Here is a 23,445-nt window from a genome sequence, read left to right as displayed (position 1 = left end):
CTCAAATGCTGACGTCTAAGCCGCTTCTCCATTCCTGGAATCATAAACCGAAGTTATAATGAATAACCATCAAATCATCCTTAAGCAATGTCCAGGTTTACTCTTATCGTTAATGTACCTTTTAGGATAGTTGGCGGGATGATTATATAGTTTATTTGTAAGAAAAATATGAGGGTCGCATTTGCTAGAGAAAGCTCTGATTTTGAGACCCGGTGTGTAGGATAGGACTATATGGAAAAAGGCGATGGAGGTGTTGATTTTGAATTATTTGAATTAATTTAGATTTTCTTTTTTCCATTTGTGATTGATATCTATTAAGATTGCAAAAACCGATATTTCGGGAACCACTTATTCCCTTCATCGGTGCTAATAAGTCTTGGGAGAGAGCAGGTGGTTTCCCCGAAATATCGGTATTTGCAACCTAATCAATAACACTAGCGAATAGAAAAAAGCAAAGTTTAATTATTTCAAATAAAGGAGATTTACCAGGAAAATTTCGGCTTTACACTCCATTTTCGCTTCTGACTCTGATTTATCGGGAACCACCCTTATTTTGCGGGAGAAAATTAACAAATTCCTAATAGATTCTGTAGCTAGCTTGGCTTACAATTATCGTCGATTGGATTATAAACCCATAGATGCCGCCGTCCTTTCTAATAAAACAAACGGAAGTTGAAAGTTTTCTGGGCTTGTAGGGCATCGATTGTTACTCTATTTTAATCTCTAAAGTGTACGTCCAAACATCCAATCGCTTCATCATGGACTACTTTGACATGTCTTCCCACTTTCTATAAAATGCTACTTATTTAGCTTTGTAAGGAGTAATACAACTTCCTTTTCGGCAGTGGTTTAACACTCAGCTTTATTAAAGGCTTTAACATTGTAGTTTTACTCCTATTTCTGCGACTAACCTTATCGTTGTGGGAATTTGGTACAAAGACCACGTGGTCTGTAGTTAGAATATAAAAGCAACTAATTGGCTTTTAGGACGAAGGCCACTTCGGTAAAAAAAGGGAAAGGTAAAAGTTTGTTGAAGTTTGGAGTTTGGCCGTTTTTCACGATGTCTTTCCCTGGAGCAGTCATTGTCACTATGATTTCCCAGCTTCGGTTCAAGATTGGAATCCCTTCGATAACGTTGACAAGGTTCTAGTCAATATTATTAATAAGCACGCTGATCATTGCCGTGGGAGCACTGTCTTGCAAACTCAAGCTAGGCAGAGTGTTTGGGGATTCATTTTGCGTGCTTTTTTGCACCGGTTGCTGAGATGTTAACACCAATGCTTTCTCGTATTGGTCACATAATTGCTGGGAAGTTTCTGGTTATTGCTGCTGTTGACTTTCCGTGGCTGGCTTTGAACGTTTCTTTTAATATGGTCGTTGGTTGATACGTAGATGAACGCCTATATCGGCCGCTACGTGTATGGGCAACCGTACTTTCTTGGTCGGTTATAAACAAGCTTCTTGAAGAAAATGAAACGGGCGCATTCTCCGAAGCCCAATTACAGGGTTTTGTGCATTTAATGACTTCGGAAATGAATTTCCAGTGTTACCAGTATATATTTCGGGGACGTGATCTGGGCCGAGCGCTGATATTTCCGTCTGAATGAATCCACGGGGGGAATCTACTGTTAATCTGCGCTGCGTACTAGCACTCGAGTTGATTTCATAGTCGATGGACCAGCTGCTGCTGCTGCTGCTGAAGGAGAAGTTGTTGATATATCTGACGTGGCTTCTATTGTACGAAGCTTGGTGTTGAAAGAACTACAGCGTAGATCTTATCCGCTAAGCTGGTTGTATTTTGTAGTGGTTGACCGCCTATTATAACCATAATCGATCGAAGAGCACATGGTAGGTATCTTAACAGCATGCTACTTATCAGCGACTCTAGAACTGCGGTACTGCTGAGGTACTGCAGTTGACGGAAGTACTCTCCATGAGTTATCTCGTTTTCTCCTCTTGACTGACACACAGCTACTTTAGAGTATTAATTACTCGCGTAAGCGATTGTATGAGCTGTCTGTCACCGACTCGGTAATTATGTCTCGAATTTCAATGGCATAACGCGGCGGTAGCGCCACTATGGCTTGCAAATATTGTAATTGTGGATCTAATATGTGAAAATTGACAAAGCTTGCGTCCACAATTTTTAACGAAATTTTAAGGTTTTGGGGGTTGAAGTCCGGAAATCTTGATGCGTAGTTCACCGCGGTCCCAATCACACTCTTGTCTGCAGGCGTGTTACGTGTTCTCACTTATCACTGCTTTTATTCATGTCTTGTACCCGGCAATTCCTTTTGAGCCACCACTTTGGGACGTGGATGCTTGTCCATATAAACCCAATGAAAACTTTCTGGATATGCATCTGTAAAATCGGACCTGCTTTGTTTTGTTAACAATGTGAGAACTGCGAGTAGACTCCTTTTTCTACCGAGTGACTACTAACTGAATTGAATTGAATTGAATGTGAGTCGTGCCCAGGAACTTACAGACTACAAATGGCGCTGTAATTTGGCGGCTTGTCATGATTAAGCTCCCACCTGATCTGAATGTCACTTCGACAGCGCCTGGCTAATCTTGTCTTCTGAACATTTTTTAATAGAAATCCACGGTTGTACCTATCTAGTATCCCAGATAGGTAAGAAATCATGGTGAACAATGTTTCTAACGTCAAAAAGGATAGGGAGGCTTGCTTGTGCGTACCTTCCTGATATGAGCCAATCTGAAATCCGCCTCTCGGAATCCTTTTTTAAACACTTCGGAAAGTTCTTGGCAACGAAGCAGTTGGGGAGGGAGAGAAGATAATTTATGTACTGCTCTATTATATTGCCATTACGTGAAGTAAAATGTAACAAACCCCAAGCTTGAATTTGGACCACCAACTTCATGACTATTCAAAAATTTTATAGGGTTTAGCGTAACTCTTAATTTTGCTATACATCCCAGTTATACATTTTTACCGAATTAATAAGTTATAAAACGCAAAACAACTCGTTGAGTTAACATGGAGCTCTGCCTGCAATATGAACTCAACCACAAACATCACAAGGAATATACATATGTTTGAGGCTAATCCCGATTTCCATGCAACAGATAATCTCCGCTGAAGCTTCATGATAAGGGCCACTTGAAATAAGTCTCTTGCAGACTCGAGTCTAATCGGAGTTAAAAAAATGTGAAGAAATTAGTAAAACACTACTTTTTGTATTACCCTTAATAAATATGGGGTCATACCATGATTTTTGTACTATTTTTCTAAGGTAAGCTTTCTTTGTCATACTTATATAGCCAAGCCGTTTCCCTAATAGCTAGTGACCCGTATTTAGGGTTTCTTTAGTTAGGTTGAAAAATTTCACCTCAGATCTTCACTTAAAAACAATTTTTTCCGAGAACTGGTGGTTGCACAGCTCTCATTCATAATTAACCACAGAATGTGCAAAATTATGGCTGAAACAATGAAGGCTTGCAGATCTCCACAGAAATTTGGTTTGTATTACTGATCCATACAGTTGGGCCGTAGAGAGAAAATCTAGGCCCCGATTGAAAATTATGCGGAAAAACTGGGCCCAGAGTGAACATTTTCCGGACCCCCCCTATTATCCCTTTTTTTCTGAAAACTTCTATTTCGAGCCCTCATGGAAATTTCGGTCCCAAGGGAGATCCCCTCATCTTCAGCCCCGTTAGACCTGTTTACAATTAATGATTAATCGGCAGAACATAAACTTCGTTTTATTGAAGTTGATAAAAGTTGCCTTGCCCTCACCGTTGCAAAGTCATGAAACGCATTAATAAATAATGCAGCAATTTGCTTTTACTTTTAAATCTTAGAACCGCACAGCTACTGAAGCGAAATTCAAAGGATGAATTGCCTCTGATTGGGAGTAATTTGAACTTCAAATCTTTCAGTGTCGCGTTTTGTCTTTTTTCTGGTTTGTATCATGATTTTGGTCTCCTCTTCAATTATTAGAATTATAGAAGTTAGCCTACTTCTTCCGCTAATTGGTTAAGCTTTACTAGGGCCTCTTTCTGGCTCTCATATGATAGTGCCAGAATATTTATATCATCCACGTGCATAGAGATGTGGGAATGAACCATTTAGATTGACTGGCATCTTCCGGGTTATATATAGTTCGGAGCAATATTAAATAATGACGGAGCAACCCATCGGCTTATTTCAATACGAAGTCTGTGCCGAAACATCGCTGGCTAGTTTCTTGCTTTACTTGAGCTTCCCTGGAACTTCAAGTTCAAATTCGCTTTTGTTCTTTTGAGCGTTTTTAGTTTAGCCTTGACTTTTTCGAGCGTAAGTGGTGGACAGGTGCATGTCCGGTCTCCAGTCCTTCATCGTGCGAAATTGATTGGGTAGGTCCTCCCATTGAGCCCATTGTATTCTTTATCTACTCCATATCCAATCCACCGGGATGTTTGCTAAACGTGTATGTTTTTGGGCTGTCGTCCTTTTCGTCAAACAGTGAGCAGACTTTTAATTATATATGTTTATCAAAGTTGAACGATAACCTACAGACCTCGTCATTTATATCCTTTTGCTTTTTCTTTCTGCCGATTTTGCCAACGGTATGTTTTTATTCTACGTATTTATCTTTGACCCTTGTGGGTCGTTCCTGACATTATTTGTATAAAGCGTTTTTCTCTTTGTTTGCCATTCGTATTCGGTACTTTTCTCTGTAACTGGCTTGATTAAGGGGGTCATCCCATGTGAACGCCGTTTTTTTTGTTTTTTTTAGAAATTTGTTGTGAAGAACTGGATAAAGCTACAAATACGAATTTTTCAGCATAGATATACTAATATCTTGAGCGTGCATAGTAATTTTTCCAGCTCGATCATATAATTCGCTATTAAAATACAGAGCAATTTATACACCCATCTCCAAAAAAAGGTGTTTTTCTGCTGCCACGCTTGAGGGCGCTTCTTCAATGAATAAAAAAAACTACTGAATGAATCGCAATTATCCTAGTTTGCGGACCGTAGAAATATGTTTTAAATAAGTCCTGAACATTTCAAAGAATTTCGTTGGATAGATTTTGGGCTATGGTGGCAGCCGATTTTCAACATGCAGTTTCGAGAAAAACGCATTTAAATAGTGGAATGAGATTTTTAGCCATAAAACCTTAACTAAGAATTAATCTGCAATACCTAGTCCATGAACCTTAGGTTTCTTCAAGAAACACATGTACAGCCTTGGCTTCAATTTTTGTCCTTTTAGCGAAGTCATTCGAACGTCATTCAGATCGATAAATACGATCTTTATTACGGCGATCGACATAAATCTGGCATGTGACTGACCACGTGTTCAACACTATAATTTTCGAACGACTCCGAATATCAAAAAATTCTACACTATATTTAGATACAATTGATGCCAAAAAAAAAACCGATTCCGCGAATCCGACACACGGGATGAGCCTCTTAAGTCTTTCAAATGCCTCCACTTCACATCAATGCCATCAAGTTCCTAGTGTCGGTTCAGTGTCTGCAAGATTTGTTCTTGGTCTGGCATATTGCGATGCCATTTCTTTTTTCTGAAGCTTTTCAATATCGGAACCCACAAATCCTTTCTATTTGGGGAGTCCTTTAACAGTGGCAGTGCTGAAGGGGCGCGCACTTTTCAGGTTCCAAACTCGTAGTCCTTTTTCAATCCCCATAGTCGTCATTGTATTTCCGATCCGATCAGAAGCTCAGTTTCGGGTTCCAAGAGAATTGTATACTATAAGCAGGTTGTCAGCCTGTTGCATAGTCCCCAACCCGCAGAGAGCTCGCCGTTCACCCTCTCTCATTTGCCAGTTTATACTGTCCAGGCTTTATCAACGAGGAAGTGAAATGAGGAGGCTATAGGTGTTAAATGAGCGTGTATTCCCCAGAAATTTGTTGAGAATTGCAGTTGTTGCGAATTTGGAAAGCTTCTTGACACACATACAACCCTTCAACCCCAATAATTGCTAAATTGGTTCTTTGAGGAAAACATTCTCCATTTTCGCCGGAAACCCAATTTCTCTGAAGATGATTTACAAGTACATACACTTGCTCGTGTCTCGTCAAAAACGGGAGCCACGCTTTTGCAATTGAATTCATACCCTTGACGGGTTGCTTAATTAATTTAATAAAAGTGGTAAGTTTCTTTTCAGATATAGGTTATAATATAAACTATTTAAACTGGAGGGATTTGCATGAGACATGATACCATATTTCAGAAAAAAAAACTAAAAGAAAATTTCAAAATTCTAATAGAGAGCCAAAGAAGTACTGCTTCGGGGCCAGCACCATCAACTTCGCGATCACAGGCCTACACGGATAGTTATTATGGCGGTTATCGACGAAAACATGAAAAAGACAGTAAGTCTTAAAGCCGACCCGGGCAACATACAAAATTAACTGAAAAGCGTGGCCGTTATTTTGAAAAACGTTTAGAAAGCCTTTGATGTGAAAAGTTTATTTATAATTTCCATTAAACTGTGGTGTTCCTATGTTTAAACTTTTGAGTTTCTATTGTGGAATGAACTGGAATGATTTTGATTTCCGGCATTTTTGTGGTTTTTTGAGAGTTTTGACACAATCGACACCGTTGATTCATTGTTTGGTCATGTTTCAGCGAAAGATGCTTTAAGTCAAATGAAACGAATACATTTTCAACTTTTATCTTTTTCTACGCTCAGGGCAGGTTTGGATTGACTTTCACGGAATGGGGCACCTTAAGCAGAAATTGATTTCAATATTTTTTCGTTTGTTTTCACTGTTTTACTCATCAGTTTGATTTTATTTTCATAAATCGTAGCATGTAGCAGTTTTTCTGAAAAACCAAATTCGTTCTAGTTAATATGATTACGCAAAGTTTTTTGACTTGTGAATGTTGTTTGTAGCAAACTCCAAGTGCAAGTGTACATCCTTGTGCTCCCGCATATCTCTGTGATGTTTTTTTAGTTCAGATGCATTTAAAATTTGACAGAACTTTGATGGTTTCTGTAGCAATTGGTTGTTCTCAGTCTCGAGCAGGGACTCAAAAACTTACAAGAATTGGAACTTCTTTGAAATGTTTTACACCGATCGATGTCGTTTTTGCTCGTTTCGCTATCTGTGTTTGTTCTTTTGTTTGATGGCGTGGAATTAAGCGCAGCTTGTGTTTAGCGTACTGTCTACGTGGGACTTGGCACCGCTCGAGTTTTATTGCTAGCTTCAAGCAGAAAATGTTAGCCGCATTGATTTTCGACTAACCAAGCATTTGGAACTAATATCAATTTTTCTTTCCCCCTTTCTTTTTCCTTGACCCATAACTGACAAAACCAAAAACTCCCACAAAACCCGAAACTGCTAACTTAACAGAAGTCATGACGCCCTTTGTCGCCTTCGAGCGCCTATTTTTCGCCGTCTTCGGGCAGACAACTACTGTGGACATAATCACAATGCGCCAGGAACGTCCCGAATGGACCGAAACTCTATTTAAACTTGTCTTTGGAATATATTTACTAGTTTCTGTAGTTGTACTAATTAACCTACTAATTGCTATGATGTCGGATACATATCAACGTATTCAGGTGTGTATGAAAAATTTGATAACTAACGAAAGGTTTCTCCTCCTTGGCGGCGGATGGTATTTTTGTGCTGCTGACGGGAGGAGATGCCTTCCTTCTCTGTTTTTATGTTTACAGTTCGGATGAATCCGATTGTTGCTTTCGAGCTTTTGTTCTTTGCCGTATTTGGTCAAACAACAACGGATCAGACACAGGTGGACAAGCAACCGCCCAGTAACAAAACGCAACCCTTTTGGACTGAGTACCTGTTCAAAATAGTCTTCGGGATTTACATGTTGGTGTCAGTTGTTGTCTTGATCAATCTTTTAATCGCTATGATGTCTGATACGTACCAGAGGATTCAGGTAGTATTTTATTGAAATAAATATAAAAATTTTGCTTTTCAGAGTTATCGTCGAACAAAGCACATGTTGTGCACACAGTTATACATGTAGACTATTTAATCCACATTCGCCGTCTATTATAAGAATAAAAAAATTGAAATTGCCATTTGAATAACCAAATACCTACTGCGGTTTGATAGTTGATATATGACATTTGACATTTGATTTATGTATATTTACCAATAGACATATGGAAATTCAAGTAACTTACATGCAACAATAAACAGTGGAAATCGTTGTTCGAACTGTGTAACAAAATACAAATCGCTAGAAACCTGCTGCCGCACTGAATAGAACTCTGTGGTTTGTGAGATTGGAAACTTAGCCGACAGCAGATGAATGGAAGCTCACAACTTGAATTCTGGATGCGAAACCATTTCAATACCTCATTAACGCTTATAAATCAATAATTATAGAAGACAGGGTGCTCCTCCTTTCCTCCCGCCTTTTATAACATTTAACTCCTGAATATAACTGACTGAAGGTTGAGAGAACAAATTTAATCATTTCAGAGGGTTGATTTCATTTCTTGATCATTATTGATTTCTTAGCCTCTTGTCGCTTGATGCTTCTCTAGAGTTGCTTTCTCCCGCAAAACACTTCCGCTTGTGACGACTGTCATCCCAACTACCCAAATTTCTCATCCATACCAAAAACAACGATAGCTCCGATTATAGTGCTGGGAAAGCTCGGGCTTGAAAAGTTGAATCCGGAATCTTCTTTGTGGCTGTGGAAATTGTCGGTACTCTTAAACCATTGCACCGTTGCAAATAATTTCATGCCTTCAGCCTTAATGGCCTTTTTTCCCTGAATGTAGTACGTCAAACACACCCTACGTAACATCGCTGTTCATTTGCTGAAATGTGCTTCAGCTTCCTCTAGATTTATCCTACAAGCTTGCACTATGTCTCCTCTACTGCTCTGCTTCATGTCCTTCTAAATCCACCCAAACGTCGATCACTCTATCAATACGCCTACCTATACCTCATGCCTACTCCTACGCTAATATAGGTTTTCCTTAGAGATTGCCTTGGTCCAGAGTACACCGACGACACGGCGGAGACAGATTTAACAATGACCCGAACCCTTGGCGTCCTTATAGCTGCCTACAACTTCAAACCCATTCAAATCCTAAAATAAAATATTTAACCCGGGGAATTGTTTTAAGCTAACATAGTTATGTTTGGGTATACTGCATGCAGTGATACTTAGCACCCATAAGCGGAGGTTGAAAAATTGGCTCGCCAAAGGTCTGGTTCTATAATGGCGAGGTCAGTGGGGCCTTTGATGTTAAGTCATGGACTGTTAAATGTTTTAGGTAAAGTCGCAAGAATTCATGGAGCTATATTGAGAAATACACCATTTTGCATACGTGTTCGATGTTGCGGGGAGTACTCGACGGATTCTCCCATTGACCTACCACCGGCCACTACCACCAGCGCCCTTTTAGTTTTTAAGTAGGTAGGATCGTCCGAGCCTAAAAGCCTGGCACTTAGTGCTAGTATTAGGTAAAATCCCGTATCTGGCGAGATTGTGATAACTCGGAATAATAATCGTTGGTGCAACAATCCATATGGATCAGGGCCTTGAAGTGTGTTAGAGCGCTTCTTTCAAGACCGTAACGGTACACTACAGTACACTGTAAGAGGAAATGTGGTGAGCATTGCGCTCGCCAGATTATTACCCTGATTTGACTGAGGTACTCAGCTGAGTCGACTGGTATCCGACGTCAAATCACGTCAATTTGGTGAAGTAAGGGGAACGATGCAAGATATACTTTCACAGCTGTGCGCCTTATTTAGGCGTCAGGCTATCATTAAAGAAAAATTCGTAACCTTTACATCTTTGATCAACATCCTCAGATCTGCAAAAAGGCAATAATTGTTGCCTGCGAGGAGCCATCTGAATAGACATTTTAGGAGCAAACAGTTGACCTAATATCGAGACCTGCCTGCTTGAAGTTGACCCTCCTTGTTTCACAATAGTTATTATGCAATCTTTTATCAATATGCTGTTATGTACCACTGATTTGGACATAACCCTAAAATGAGCAACTATTGCAGAAAATTGCAATTTTTTTGTAGAAAATTTGGTACTGAATCATTGATATGATCTATATCCCATCAGATGTTGCTTCTTCTGTTTCCTTACCGTCAACCAACCATATCATAGCTCTATCTTGAGATACTGTCGCATCCCTTCAGTGGCCAACGACCAACCTTCCTGAAATTTTGCTATGGAACAAATATGTCTATGTCGGAAGTGCAATAAGAAAGCGACGTCCAGTTTGCAGGCACACATGAACCGAAGAAAACAATCACGGCTACTCAAGTAATTCATAGCTAATATCTCTACAATAAAGCGCCCATCCCCATAATGGGGATGGAATCCAAAAGGCACCCAAAAATGCAGCCAGCAAAGCAGCATGATCTAATGACATCGTCACTATCTTTTCTAAAGTGATTAACTTGAATTTGCTGTCTGAGTGAAGTGGCGTTATCTGTTCAGGCTATTATCCTACAACATGATCATCATTTGGGAGCGTATCATCAAATGACGCATTCACGAACGTGTCAATCAAGCGGTCTTTGTCAGCACTGGTGATACTACCGACACGGTACACCATGTGCGGTTACTCATGGAGAACGAAGATATGCGAAATATCACCTTTGTAGGTAATTTTACATCACATCACTTTTGAGAAAAGCGTTGGTCCAACAATCTACATTGATTAAGGTCCTTGAAGTGTGTTAGGGCACTTCATTCAAGACCATAACGATACACTATAGTATACTGTAGGAGGCTCGCCCGAGATTATTACTCTGATTTGACTCAGTCGAATCAACTGGTATCCGACATCCAATCATGATAACAAATCCCTCAGCGACGAGTCAGATTTGAACCGCCACCTTTCGTTAGAACAGTCCAGTGCTCTAACGACTTGAACCATCCGGACAAAAATATTACTAAATAATATCACAAACGTCACCTTTCATCGCCCCAGCCGTATATGCAATGTAATAAGGCTAACATATTAAATTCGGCAACAAATGTTACCAAATATTACTTATCCTTACAGTGAGATATGTACTGCATTTATCACATTCATAGCGTTAAATGAACGATGGTGGCAAATGGTAAAATCCTGGCTTAGTATAATGATTCTTGCGAAGGAGCATTACTTATCTCTTAGAAGTAATGATTTATGTCGGCATTGCAAAGAATCATCCTAGCTATCATAGACAAACCCGGAATCCGTTCTGCACGCCAAAGCCAAGCAAAGAATCTACATCCCCAGATTTATATACATCTGAATTCGTGTTCCCAGGCCAGAATCGGCTAGCGATAGACGGCATCGGCTCGGAATTTAGAAACCGCCTCCGGTGCATATACTAGGAAGGCCCATGATGTTTGTTGATATTTTGTAATGTGATATGACTTTATCACGGAAATTACAAAACATTATTTATCAGAAGAATAATATCATCATCACTTTAGTGATATGGCAATGTTGTAATGATAGGTGATATTAAGTGATGAGGTGGTGTTTGGTGATGGTTCGAATGCGCTCGGTAATGGGGAGATATAACACATGAGTTATTTAGTCCCTCGACTACCAGACATATCGTACCGCGATTACCACACTACCATGTTTTTCGGTAGAGCCAATTTTGAAAGGATACGTGTTAAAATTTCATGGCATTCGGTTTAGCAGTTCTTGAGATATTGAAGGCTAAGTGACGATAGATTTGTGTTTGTTTAAATGATACAAAAAATCGAATTGCGGGTGTTATTCAAAAACTGGTTGAAAAAGTGTTATCCAGAAAAGTGTCCGTCGAAAGCAATCATTTGCCAATAATATGCGAACTTTAAACGTGGTCGAACATTCACCGAAGGCACAGAATGCACATGTCAATTGAGGTGGCTGCGCTTGACAATATCCAAAAAGTCATAAAAATCGTTATGTTCGATCGTAGACTGAGGTTGGAAGACATAGGTAAGATCCTGAAGATATCACAAGGCACTGTAGCCAAAATTATGCATGACAATTTGGATATAAAAAAAAATGTTGCAAGTGGGTACCGCGTTTGCTCACAGCTAAGCAGAAACAACAGCGGACTGATGGTTCACAGCGCTGTTTGCAGCTTTTTGCGCGGGGTGATGACTTTTTTGTATCGGTACATAAAAATGGATGAAAGGTGGATTTATCATTATACTCCAGAGACGAAAAGAGCGCCATCTTATTTGAGACGAAAGGACGAAAGCCGAAGGCACGACAGTCAGCAGGCAAGGTCATAGCCTCTATGATTTGGAATATCCACGAAATTTTGCTTTTGGATTTTCTTTCGAAGGACCAGACGATCAACACCGGCTACTATTTGAATGATTGAATCGATTTATTGTTGCAATTAAGCAGAAATGGCCTCACATGACAAAGAAAAAACCGATGTTTCAACAGGATAATTCGCCGATTCACAAGTCGATGAAAACAATGGGGAAATTGCACAATTTGCTATTCAAATTGTTCCCACACCTCCATATTCACCAGATCTTGCCCCATCTGACTTCCACTTGTTCGCAGATTTCAGAAGGAAATCCCAGAGAAAGAGATTAATCTCCAATGGTGACATAGTGTTTTTATAAGAAAGGCATCGAAAGGTTAAAAAAACGCTGGAGTGACTATATCGCTATGGAAGGCAACAAACGTGGTTTTATTGATTAGTCTCGGGACTTAATGACCCATTTGTGATATTGCTTTTTTCGATCTGATGTGGGCTGCAGCAATATGCAAAATGTCCCTAACACATTCAATTCGCTGCTTATTTCCATCAGTGTTAACTAACAAGTTGCTCTCTTTCCACTCCAGGTTCTCCTCAGGAACGCTTTCATGCAAAGCATACGATGTAAGTTGGTGCCTCGTAGTCCATCTCCTTTGTGATCGAAATCCTCCGCTGTATCATTCGCTATGCCGCCCGTCATAGCTCAGCGATAATGGACCATGCAACGCGGCGTAACTTTTAGGTCCACGCCCACATCTGCATACTTGTCAGTGTGCATTCTTTCAGTCATTTTGTAATTAGAGTTTTTTATTTTATTTTAATTCAAATTTTCAAAGACCATGCTAAAAATTTTCGTAATCTATAGCTGCCACTCGCCAGCTGTTCATCAATGTTTAAAGTCAGTTTGTTTTTCCAAACTGGACTACAATTAACCAGAGGAAAGGAAAACTCTAGGATTGCATGTGAAATATGTCGATTGCTAACTTGAAAATTTTCCCTGGCTACTAAGTTCACCAGCCCTCCCCTTGCAGAAGCTCTCCTTCCTGTCGATAAATTAATTTATATGTAAATTTATAATTTATTTATTTTTATTTAATTTATATGTAAATCATATGGTGCAATATCAGAACAACGGACCTAATACCGAGCTTTGTCGTACCCCCGCTGTGATGATGTACTCTTTGGGCTCTAATTTACTCCGTACCAAAAAGTCCTTTCTGACAGGTCATCATTACTCCAAATACTTTCCTTACCACTTATGAATTTGAAATCGAACTCCCCTTTTAAAATTTTTAAATTTGTGGCATCTTTTACGATGAATTTTCTAACCCAAACTCGAAGTCAATAAATGTCTTCAAACATATTTCCCAAAGTACTAACAACCTTTCGTGCTTTTCATATATTTATCGTTAAAGCCCTCTAAGACCACCCATATGGCACATTGTTATATTCTTTCAAAATAATTTGTGAACCCAATATTTTAAATACTGTTCGGGCACAAAACCACATAAGTACTAACGCTGATTTGACTTAATAAAAGTGTTTCATCCAATATAACAAAGTATATTTCTGGTAGCAGAGGTGTTTCCTTCATTTTACATTGGAAAAGTTTGATCAATAAAGAACATATACGAATCATGTCATTCTTGTCCTTGCCATACTCTGCTTTGTGTAGTTGGTGACGTGCTAAGTGAAGTGGTCATATTTAATTGATGATTCGTAAGATATTGTATTGTATTCTTTGCGGTAAATAGATTGATATTTAATGTAAATAATCCTAATAATATTTACTTGCGTTCAGGAGCATTTACCCAAGGACTTTCTTAAGCCTCATATTTACACTTTCCACACATATTTTTTATTCACTTTTCAGTTTTAAAAGACAGGACCTGCCATATTCTCTCCGAATATAACTATCCTTTCTTGCTGGTGTTTATTACTTTGGTATCCCGTTGTCGTTTTTCGCGACGTACCCAATATATTGAATTTTAAAGTATTCAAATCAGAATCTTTTGGGAATCTTAGCGACGGTAACATGGAATGACATAAAGGAACATAACACATTCGATGATTCCTAGTGAAGTGAATGGCAGAGGAAATTATTCAGATTATTGTGAGTTAATGAAGCAGTTACTGGTATGGACACAACCGCAATTCATTTCCTTCTAAAATCATTTATTGCCTTTTGCACAATTGAGAGGTCCATGTATCAAAAACGAGGGACACTTGCTCCTTGGTTGTTGACATTAAGTGGATGTAGTCGTAGGGCGCTCCTTTGATAAACAGTGTTTGTCTAAAAAACAGACAACTTGTCGTTTCGTCCAAGACAAAGGCAGCTCATCATATCCCGCCTCACGGTTGTCCTAGGAGCAGCATGACCGAAATGGTTAATCTCTCCCTGCAGACACAGCTCTGGTATACTAGCAGACTGGGCCAATTGAAGAAAAACCTTCTCCCTCGTTTTTGATCATGCCTAGATTCACAAACACAAAGTGGGTTCGAGGTTTCCCACCAATTGGTCTTGTCCGCCATCAAACGGATGGCGAACTCAGGACTTCTTCAACCTTAAAATAAATTTTAGTTTTGCTTCGGCTGGCTTAGGCCTGAACTGCTAGGGGTATTTTTATTTCACTTACGTCGTACTTGCAGAACTATATCAGAGAGCCTTTAACTCTAGAAACCATTTTGTTCACGCTGCTTCCAGGCAGATTCATCCATGACCAAGTGAGAATCGAACCCAGGGCAACGAGACAAAGAGGGTAACGCTCAATCTCGAGTTGATTGTGTTACAAAAAATAAGGCAATTTATAGCCATATAATAGTGAGCTAAAGCTGAGCGCTTTGAACTATCAACGCAAAAACATTAAGTGGAAAATAGTCCGGCAGGCTCTAAATGACAACAATGCTGCATAAGAAAGGTTCCAAACAGATGGTATACATTTTTTGCAAACACCCAGAATGTCCCAAGATAAGCGCCATAGAAGATGTTCCGTGGAAGTGATAGGTTTCAACTAGATGCGAAATAGCAAAAATATTTTCAAATATTATTGACAATGTTCCGAGTTCTAAAATTGCAAAGGGATAATTGTATTATTGGATGCATGGTCTAGTCGTCGTTTGTTTCTGGACGAGGCATGTTCATTGTTGTTATAGTCGTTACTTTTGTTGTCCCTCTGTTGAATTTGGAAGTTCAATCCTGAAGTCGACGGAATCAGCATTATTGGGACCAGGACTGGCTAATTAGAGGAACAGCTGGGCGCGTGGACAACATTTTTGTCTTTTGAGAGATGTGGAGTTGTGATAATTGGAGTGGTTATGACTGACACACACACGAAAGCAAGTTAATCTTTGAAATCTGAAGTGTTCAATTGGGAAACTCCTTGTGGCGAGATATCCGCAAGGCAGTAGCTACCACTGAGATGGGGTGCTAGAAATATCGAAACCAGACTCCTTATTACTGTTATTCGATGTTCGCCCATGGTTATTACCCTAATTTGACTCAGATTCATAGGTGAGCCAACTGTTATCTGACATCGACCCGGAATACAAATCCCTCTGCCACCAAGAAGAGCATTTAATTTTAACTTAGACCACTTGTGCTGTACATACCAGTTGGGCTGAAAAGTTCGTAGGCTAACATAGAAAAAAAAAATTGATAAAATTAGATTTTATTATTCAATATATTTGATTATAGCAGTCATACAATTTTTCCATACCACTTTTATAGGACCATTTATCTTTAGCCTCAAAATAGGCCTTAGTTTTGACGATTACCTCTTCATCGGCGCTAGACTCCTTTCCGTTCTCCATTCTCTTAGAACAGGAAAAAAGTCGCAGATCTGGAGAACACGGTGGATGCGGAAGCAATTCGGAGCCCGATTTATGCAATTTTGCCATAGTTTTCATTGATTTGTGACGCGGTACATTGTCTTGTTGGAACAGCACTTTCTTTTTCTTCATTTAGGGTCGGTTTTCTGCAATTTCATCCTTCAAACCCTCCAATAACGTTATATGATAGTCGCTATTGATGGTTTTTTCCTTCTCAAGATATTCGATAAATATGATGCCATACGCATCCCAAAATTGTGATGCCGTAGCCTTGTCAGCCGACTGTTGGGTCTTTGCACGCTTTGGAGTCGGTTCACCAGGTGCAGTCCACGGAGATGACGATCCTTTTGTTTCTCGTGTCAAATAGTGGAGCCATTTTTCATCTATTGTCACTTATCGAGGCATAAATTCGGTTTTTTTTATGGAAGAAGAGCTTCAAACCCTGTTGGGAGTCGTCAACTAGTTGTTTTTGGTCGATTGTGACGTGCAAGCTCACTTCGAACAGAGCTTTCGCATTCCCAAACATTCATGCACAATATGTCTAAAAGGTTCCTTAGAGCCTCAGCTATCTCGATCAACTTCACTTTGCGGTCATCCAAATTTATTTTGATGTTTTGGTCGGTAACTGCCTCTTTGGGTTGTGCATTGATTTTCCTGGTGAAAAGTTATCAAGCCAAGCCCTGGTTTCAACAATATCTTTTTTCACCAAAAAGCAATGCTTTATTAAAACACACGAAATTCCTTTTTTTCAATTTTCTTCGAACTAACAAAAGTTTCTTCACTCAAAATGCTGTATCCCACAAACTAATAATCCGAGAGCTATCAAATTTGTACACGTCTCTTTTGAAGGTTAGGGTTAACTAAAAATCATACGGATTTAATGCTAGTAACGCCATCTGTATGTTAGCCTACAAACTTTTCAGCCCGCCTTATTACTACTAACCGTTTCGTACAATTTTGTCAACTAAATGCATGTTCAAGAACGAATGAGATGTATAATTTCAATTTTTGAAAAAAAGTTATCATAAAGTATCCTTTCATTCTTGCCGTTTTCGTCAACATTCTAGGCGCAAAAAACACACTCACTACCATAAACTTTAACAAAAATGGAAAAAAAATACAAGTTTGCGAATTAAAATTTTCGTTTCGCAAAAATAATTAAACGACAGCGCTAAAGAATGGATCAGCAAACCAGAATGTTAGGCCCATTGGAATTCTCGCCCACTCTTTATCATTGGAGATGTATAGGTCAGTTAATTTTGTGTAACTACGTTCCCTAATCCTTTTGTTACCGATTGCCTAGAGATGTTCAAAGGGATTCAAGTCAGCGGCTTGTACAGGCCATTGAAAGTCGTTTAGGTTTTTGTCGGCTAGCCAACTTTTCGTCATTAGATATTAAATATTGGGATAACGAGAAACAATAGACCGTACTCCCCGCCTCCCCGCCTCCAAGTTTGACCACCAGCATTTTGTATTTGACGTTCCAACGTTTTCCAAAAGGTAGTCGGGTATGACGAACCCTTTTCTATTGGAAAGAGCATAAATTTTGATTAGTCGAATCATAAGATACCGAGTGGCTCGGAAAGGAATCAATTTTGCGTGCCTAGGCATCCAGCATCCTAATGTAGCGTAAATAAAACAGAAACAAATTGGCAAACCGGAAGCTTAACGCTTCAGGTATAAAAGGCTTTATGTTTCCCTATGTGAGGGATGTTGAGAATTTTATATATTTTATATTTACACAAATAATTTGCTCTGCAAAATACTCTATTGATTATAACTAACTCCATACGCTTGATACTAGGAGTTTAACATTCTTAGGAAATATGAAGAAGTTCGCCTAAAAAAAAAAAACAAAAAAATCGGAAAACCGGAAGCTAGACGTTTCAGGCATGAAAGGTTTTGTGTATTTCTTTTATAGAAACATTTGAGTGGACATTTTTCCAATTAGTACCTAGAACCTTTCTACCGAATTTGGTGTCAACCGCTATATGCCCGCGAAAAATGCACGAAACCTAGGGTAAAGGGCTAGAGAGAACTTCATACATGAGGCCTTAATATTTCACTCGAATGTCAATTATTCTCGTTAATTATGACGTCAGCATCTTATTTACATGGCTTCAGATGCAGTAAATTCACGCGAAATTGATAAGTTTGAACTGCTATAAATTTGGCGCTAATAGCCGGATTTCCATGAAGCTTGGCATGTGCGTATGTTATACATTGTCCTCTATACTGGTATTGATTGGATGGACTTAAGAGTTTTTTAGTCAGTTTCTAAAAGTTGGTAATATATTATTAGTAAGTTTATTTGAGCAGATATCGGAGTGGAACATATTTTGATACCTAGATTGCGATTGCGATTGAAGTGTCCTGTCTCACTTTAAGCATGTATATTTTGGCTCCTTACTCGCGGACTTCACAATTCACGTCAAAACTAATGCCAGAGTCCTAATCGAGACCTTTCATTTGATACCCCATCCATCCACCCTTTGCATGTGTGGGAAGCCTCTCTAAACTCCACATAAATTTATGTCCCTCACCGTGGGTTTCACAGTTCTCATATGTTCATCAAATTTCGTTCGAATCGGTTTAGCCGTTTTGGAGAGAGATGCGTGCGACCGACAGGCAGACATACAGACAGTGAATTTTTTAATAAGGTTTTATTTTACATAAAATCTTAAAAAACTTTTTTTATTGGCCTACGCAAAATATTTCTCACCGTACCTGTCGTGACTCCCAACTTCCACGAGTTGTCGGCGTAATTTGCGACACCGATCCTGAGCCTCAGTTGATATCCTCGGATTCGTGTCATGGAATCAGATATCGAGATATGAATTCCTTAGTAACTACCCTCTGACTAGGGCCTTTTTGCACCATTTTAAGAATAAAAGACCGCAGCTTCTCGGGCAACACAATAAGTCAAATTTTTAAAATAAAATAACCACTTTCATATTTGCCATTTTTGTCAACTTTTTGGGCAAAAAAAAACGTGCACAAAGTAATTTTTCCAATTTATGGTTGATTTGTCGCACATAAAACGTGCTAAGAAAATGGATTTTAGCACGTTTTATGTGCGAAAAGTTGACAAAAATGGCAAATATGAAAGTGGTTATTTTATTTTAAAAATTTTAAATTATACATTTTATTCTTAATGAAATATGGTACAAAATATGACATACAATATAAAGATACAAAATACATTCGTCCTTGAACAAAAAACATCTCTAAAAAGTTTGGGCACGTTTTTTTGGCACTGTACGTATTAACAACTAATTTATTTGGGTTTGGGATATATGCTCACTAGAAGCTTTCTAAGCTGAACACATTCAGTATTGCAATACATGGTACCAGAAGAATAAAGGAAATAGAATCGTCTTTAATAAGAAATGCAATCACATCAGAATTCGATGGAAAATCGTCAAAAATGTATTTCCAAGATCTAATAGCGATATTAATCTAGAAAATATACAATTAAAGTTCCTTTATTAAAAGTGAGACGAAGAAGGCTACGATTTCGTACCAGGGCATAGGCGAGTCATCAGACGCTGCCTCACCTCTGCCCTGGGAGCAGCGCTACGAACATAGGACTGCCCAATTCCTAAACAAAAGTTCCTTTATTAGTTTAACCAAGGGTTTTCTGTACAATGGTTCCCAACCAGAAAAAGAATCTTTTTTGGTGAAATGCAATATATAGATGATGAGACCACTAAACGCTCAGTCATAAGGAGAATAAGACACTGCATCGGAAGCGCTGAAAGTAGTTGCAAAATGAATTTTTATCAATCAAGACCGAAGATAAAAATAAAATGAACCAAATTTGGGAAGCCACTAAATTTGAAAAATAGTTTATTCCATCTTTTCACATTCCCCGTATACTTTCCTCTAGGCACAATCCGACATCGAGTGGAAATTTGGTTTATCGAAATTGATTCGTAACATGCATCGAACAACCACTGCCCCGTCGCCTCTAAACCTGATAACCACATGGTTCATGTGGATTGTCGATAAAGTGAAGGTACTTCGCCAACATTTTTAATTAGTTTAATTTTCAAACTAATAACCGATTTTCCGGCAGGCTCGCATGAAGAAAAAGAAGAGACCTAGCCTGGTCCAAATGATGGGCATACGACAGGCTAGTCCCCGAACAAAAGCTGGTGCCAAATGGCTTTCAAAAATCAAGAAAGGTATAATAAGGTTGAGTTTGTTGGTTAATTTATAGAATTAGAGCTACTTTAAAAATATCTTTCTTTATACAAAGTTTGTTTTATTTTTTTCAATTTATATATGCTTCATACTACAATAATTTGAAACTTCTTCTTATCTTTCAGATTCCGTTGCTTTATCTGTAGTTCACCTATCACCTTTAGGCTCACAAACAAGTTTTATGCAATCAAATCAAAATAGAATAGAAAACGTGGCAGACTGGGAGTCAATAGCGAAGAAATACCGTGCCTTAGTAGGTGATGAGGAGGGTGGATCCATCAAGGACTCGGATGTCGAGAGCATGAACGCTGAGGGTTCAGCAGCAGCTCCGGCTGCAATACAGGCCCCACCAGTGGTAGGAAATAATATTCAAGCCAATGCGATTCAACATCATGTCTAAGGAAATATTTGAATTCGAATTATCAAATTTGATTTTTAGCTAACATTTGTGTAGATTATGACTAAAGAAATTGTATATTTTAAACTGAAACAGACGTAATGGAATATTTTAATAAAATGTAGATAAATATCTGAATGTGAAGTTGAATGTAATTAATTAACAAAAAAAAAGTTTTTGATCACTTGTAATAGATAAGGAGGAGTAAAAACTAACTAGCATTTTTGGCAATTAAACAACAATAAAATTTTTGTACTTTTAAAGTCTTTGAAATGCTGTTTTTGTTAACTACAATGTTCAATAATTATATTGTATCGAACTCATTAGACAACTAGACACGAAACACTTCCACCAATCACTCAATGCTGGGATCGTGGAAAATTATCATAATCAAAATGCGTACAATGACGGTTTTAACATCCTAAAGCGAATCCTGTCATCAAAAATACAAAAATTCTGGGCGACTTAAACTCGAAAGCCAGTCTAGAAAGGACGTACGAGAGTTTGTGGGCGAGAAGGCACAGCCCCTATAAAATCATAAAAGGAACTGCACTTTATCGACTTTGCAGTGGGCGAAACCTTAGTCATCAGTTTGACATGCTTCTTGCTCCGCAGTATTCAAGAAATAATTTCAGTGTCACCAAATGGTCACACCTATAACCTAATGGACCAAGTTGTTATTGAAAAGAGAACAGCCTTTTCGAGTTCCAACCTCCAACCACCAATGAAATTTCGTCGCCAAAATTCAACAGGTTACAAGATGATACCATAAACGATGAATACATCTCTGTTCTGTATATCTTGCTTATCAATTGAATCTTCCCTTCTTCTTCTGCTTTTTAGTGTTTTTTTTCAAAATACGATTGATATGTAAGGAGCGATCAAAGTTATGGCGATCGATGTGAGAAATGAAAACAAATACGAAGTTTTTAAAGTGTTAGCAACAAGCAAGTATAGATAGGACGCGAACAACCACAGAGAAGCCTCCAAGTGCCTTCAGGAAAAACCTTTCCGATATCTGAAGGCTAATAAAGGTAGTTCCATAATAATTATGGACAAACAACAATATAAAATCTGGTAATGGACAAGCTCACGGGAGGGAGCTACATAACTGGCCAGCTTCGAACAAACGAAAGGAGAAAAGATTAAAAGAATGCTCACTGGTTGCCACCAATCCCCCTCAACACACACGAATGCCTAACCCTTCATTACCAAGAATTAGATACCAACCTAAGGTTCGCAAGGGGTGATAAATTATAGCAGATTCAAATTCCACCACTTATGGCATCGCGAAGTGGCTGTTGATGAAAGGAGAAAACTGGAGCCCACCAACACAAAACATGCTGTTAAAAATTTCTAGGAAGTTGTTAATAGACTGCAGAATGCAGGCAACTATCAGAACACGACTACCTAGTATCCAATGACATGAGGGCCCTTTTCCGAATTCGCCCGTAAAACAGGCCCAGCAAAATTCGAGTAATGGCCCCTACAGTTTGATAATTCTATGAAATGGAAAAAAAAGCCAGGCAATACACAAAATTGACAACCTGTTTTATATTTAGAGGAAGATCTCTTAAAACCACTTCGGGAGTAGCTATGAAAAATCCATTATCTCCATAACTTGACCACACCATCGAAAACGGCTATCCCCCAATTTTTCCACGATCGATACAACCCCATACCGATCGTGAATATCTTCATTTCGGATGTGATCAAGGCGTGTCACGCCACTAGCCCAACGCGACATCTTCGTCTCCATTATGTAATGAACTTAACGGAATAGGAAGATCAGACGATCATCCTACGTGGCCGAAAACGACCTAGAGGGAAGAGCTATCCCAGAAACCTAAAAAGTTGGAGAAATTGACCGTGAAGGTCCGCCCGCAAAGATTGAAGCTCCGCCAAAGTGCTTTTTCGACACATTCTTGCACGCTTCTGTGCTAGCCAGGCTCGGGAGTATGGGGACTTCCTTTGAGCACTTTGATCCCTCACTTGTCATTAATACAAAATCAACGTGTATATGCCGATGCGTGGGTCCGCACCGGATTTCAAAATAGATCAAAATACGAAGAAATTCGCGATGGCCTAACGATGAAAACCAGAACACGAACTAAAATTGAAAAATAAAATAATAAACGACTGGACCGCGCGCAAGGAGCCCTAAGAGTGCCACGATCGAGAAGGAAGATCCACGACGGATCACAATTCCGATCATCGTTTCTTCTGCCTCAGATCGTAATTGAGGGGCGGCCCCTGAAGTTCGCTCCCTTCCTTGACATCCTCAGGCCAGTATTTCAGAAGATGTCCCTAATAAAGGTTTTGTGGGATCAAGGAGGAAGAGAGAGAGAGGAAGTCCTCAAATCTCAAGCTCACTCCAATAGAAAAAAAAAAATATCAAAAAATTGAAGAAAAATTGAAAATAATAATATATATTAATGAAAAGAAACCAAATGAAATAAAAAAAATAAAAAAAAATAGCAGAAAAAGAAATTAACTTTAAAGAAAAGAAAAATTAAAACTTACAAATGGGATCACTCCCAGCTCGGCGTGTTGTGTAAATATGGTGATGCTGATTCTGTTAGCGGCTAAAAGAAAATTTTTTTTTTGAGTTTCAAAAATTTACAATCTACTACTTCATTTTTCCTTTTTCAATTGAAAATCTCTTTTTGAGTTCAAGGTTGCTTCTATGCTGCGCACTGGGACTTTCTAAAGATCGGGCTGCAAAAACGACACTTTTTGTTTGCATTGTGATATCACCGAAATAATTGTAACCCCAGAATGTTCACCGATCACCGGAATAACAACTTAA

General features: G+C 38.8%; 1 protein-coding gene across 2 annotated transcripts in view; it reads left to right on the top strand.

Moving 5' to 3' along the window:
• LOC119646634 (serine/threonine-protein phosphatase 6 regulatory ankyrin repeat subunit A) overlaps positions 1-20,892 on the top strand; it is a 138,835-nt gene extending 117,943 nt beyond the window's left edge. The window contains exons 13-16 of one of the 2 annotated variants that reach the window (XM_038047146.1): positions 7,660-7,886; positions 19,923-20,051; positions 20,112-20,220; positions 20,365-20,892. In XM_038047146.1, the coding sequence (XP_037903074.1) occupies positions 7,660-7,886; positions 19,923-20,051; positions 20,112-20,220; positions 20,365-20,639 (740 nt within the window). In that variant the 3' untranslated portion in view covers positions 20,640-20,892. Of the gene's footprint in view, positions 1-7,333; positions 7,546-7,659; positions 7,887-19,922; positions 20,052-20,111; positions 20,221-20,364 lie in introns of both variants that reach the window. The other variant, XM_038047147.1, reaches the window with a different exon arrangement.
• The last annotated feature ends 2,553 nt before the right edge of the window (positions 20,893-23,445 follow it).

The sequence above is a fragment of the Hermetia illucens genome, chromosome 1 (assembly GCF_905115235.1).
Source record: "Hermetia illucens chromosome 1, iHerIll2.2.curated.20191125, whole genome shotgun sequence".
Taxonomy (NCBI): domain Eukaryota; kingdom Metazoa; phylum Arthropoda; class Insecta; order Diptera; family Stratiomyidae; genus Hermetia; species Hermetia illucens.
This window is presented reverse-complemented; position numbering and strand designations above follow the sequence as displayed.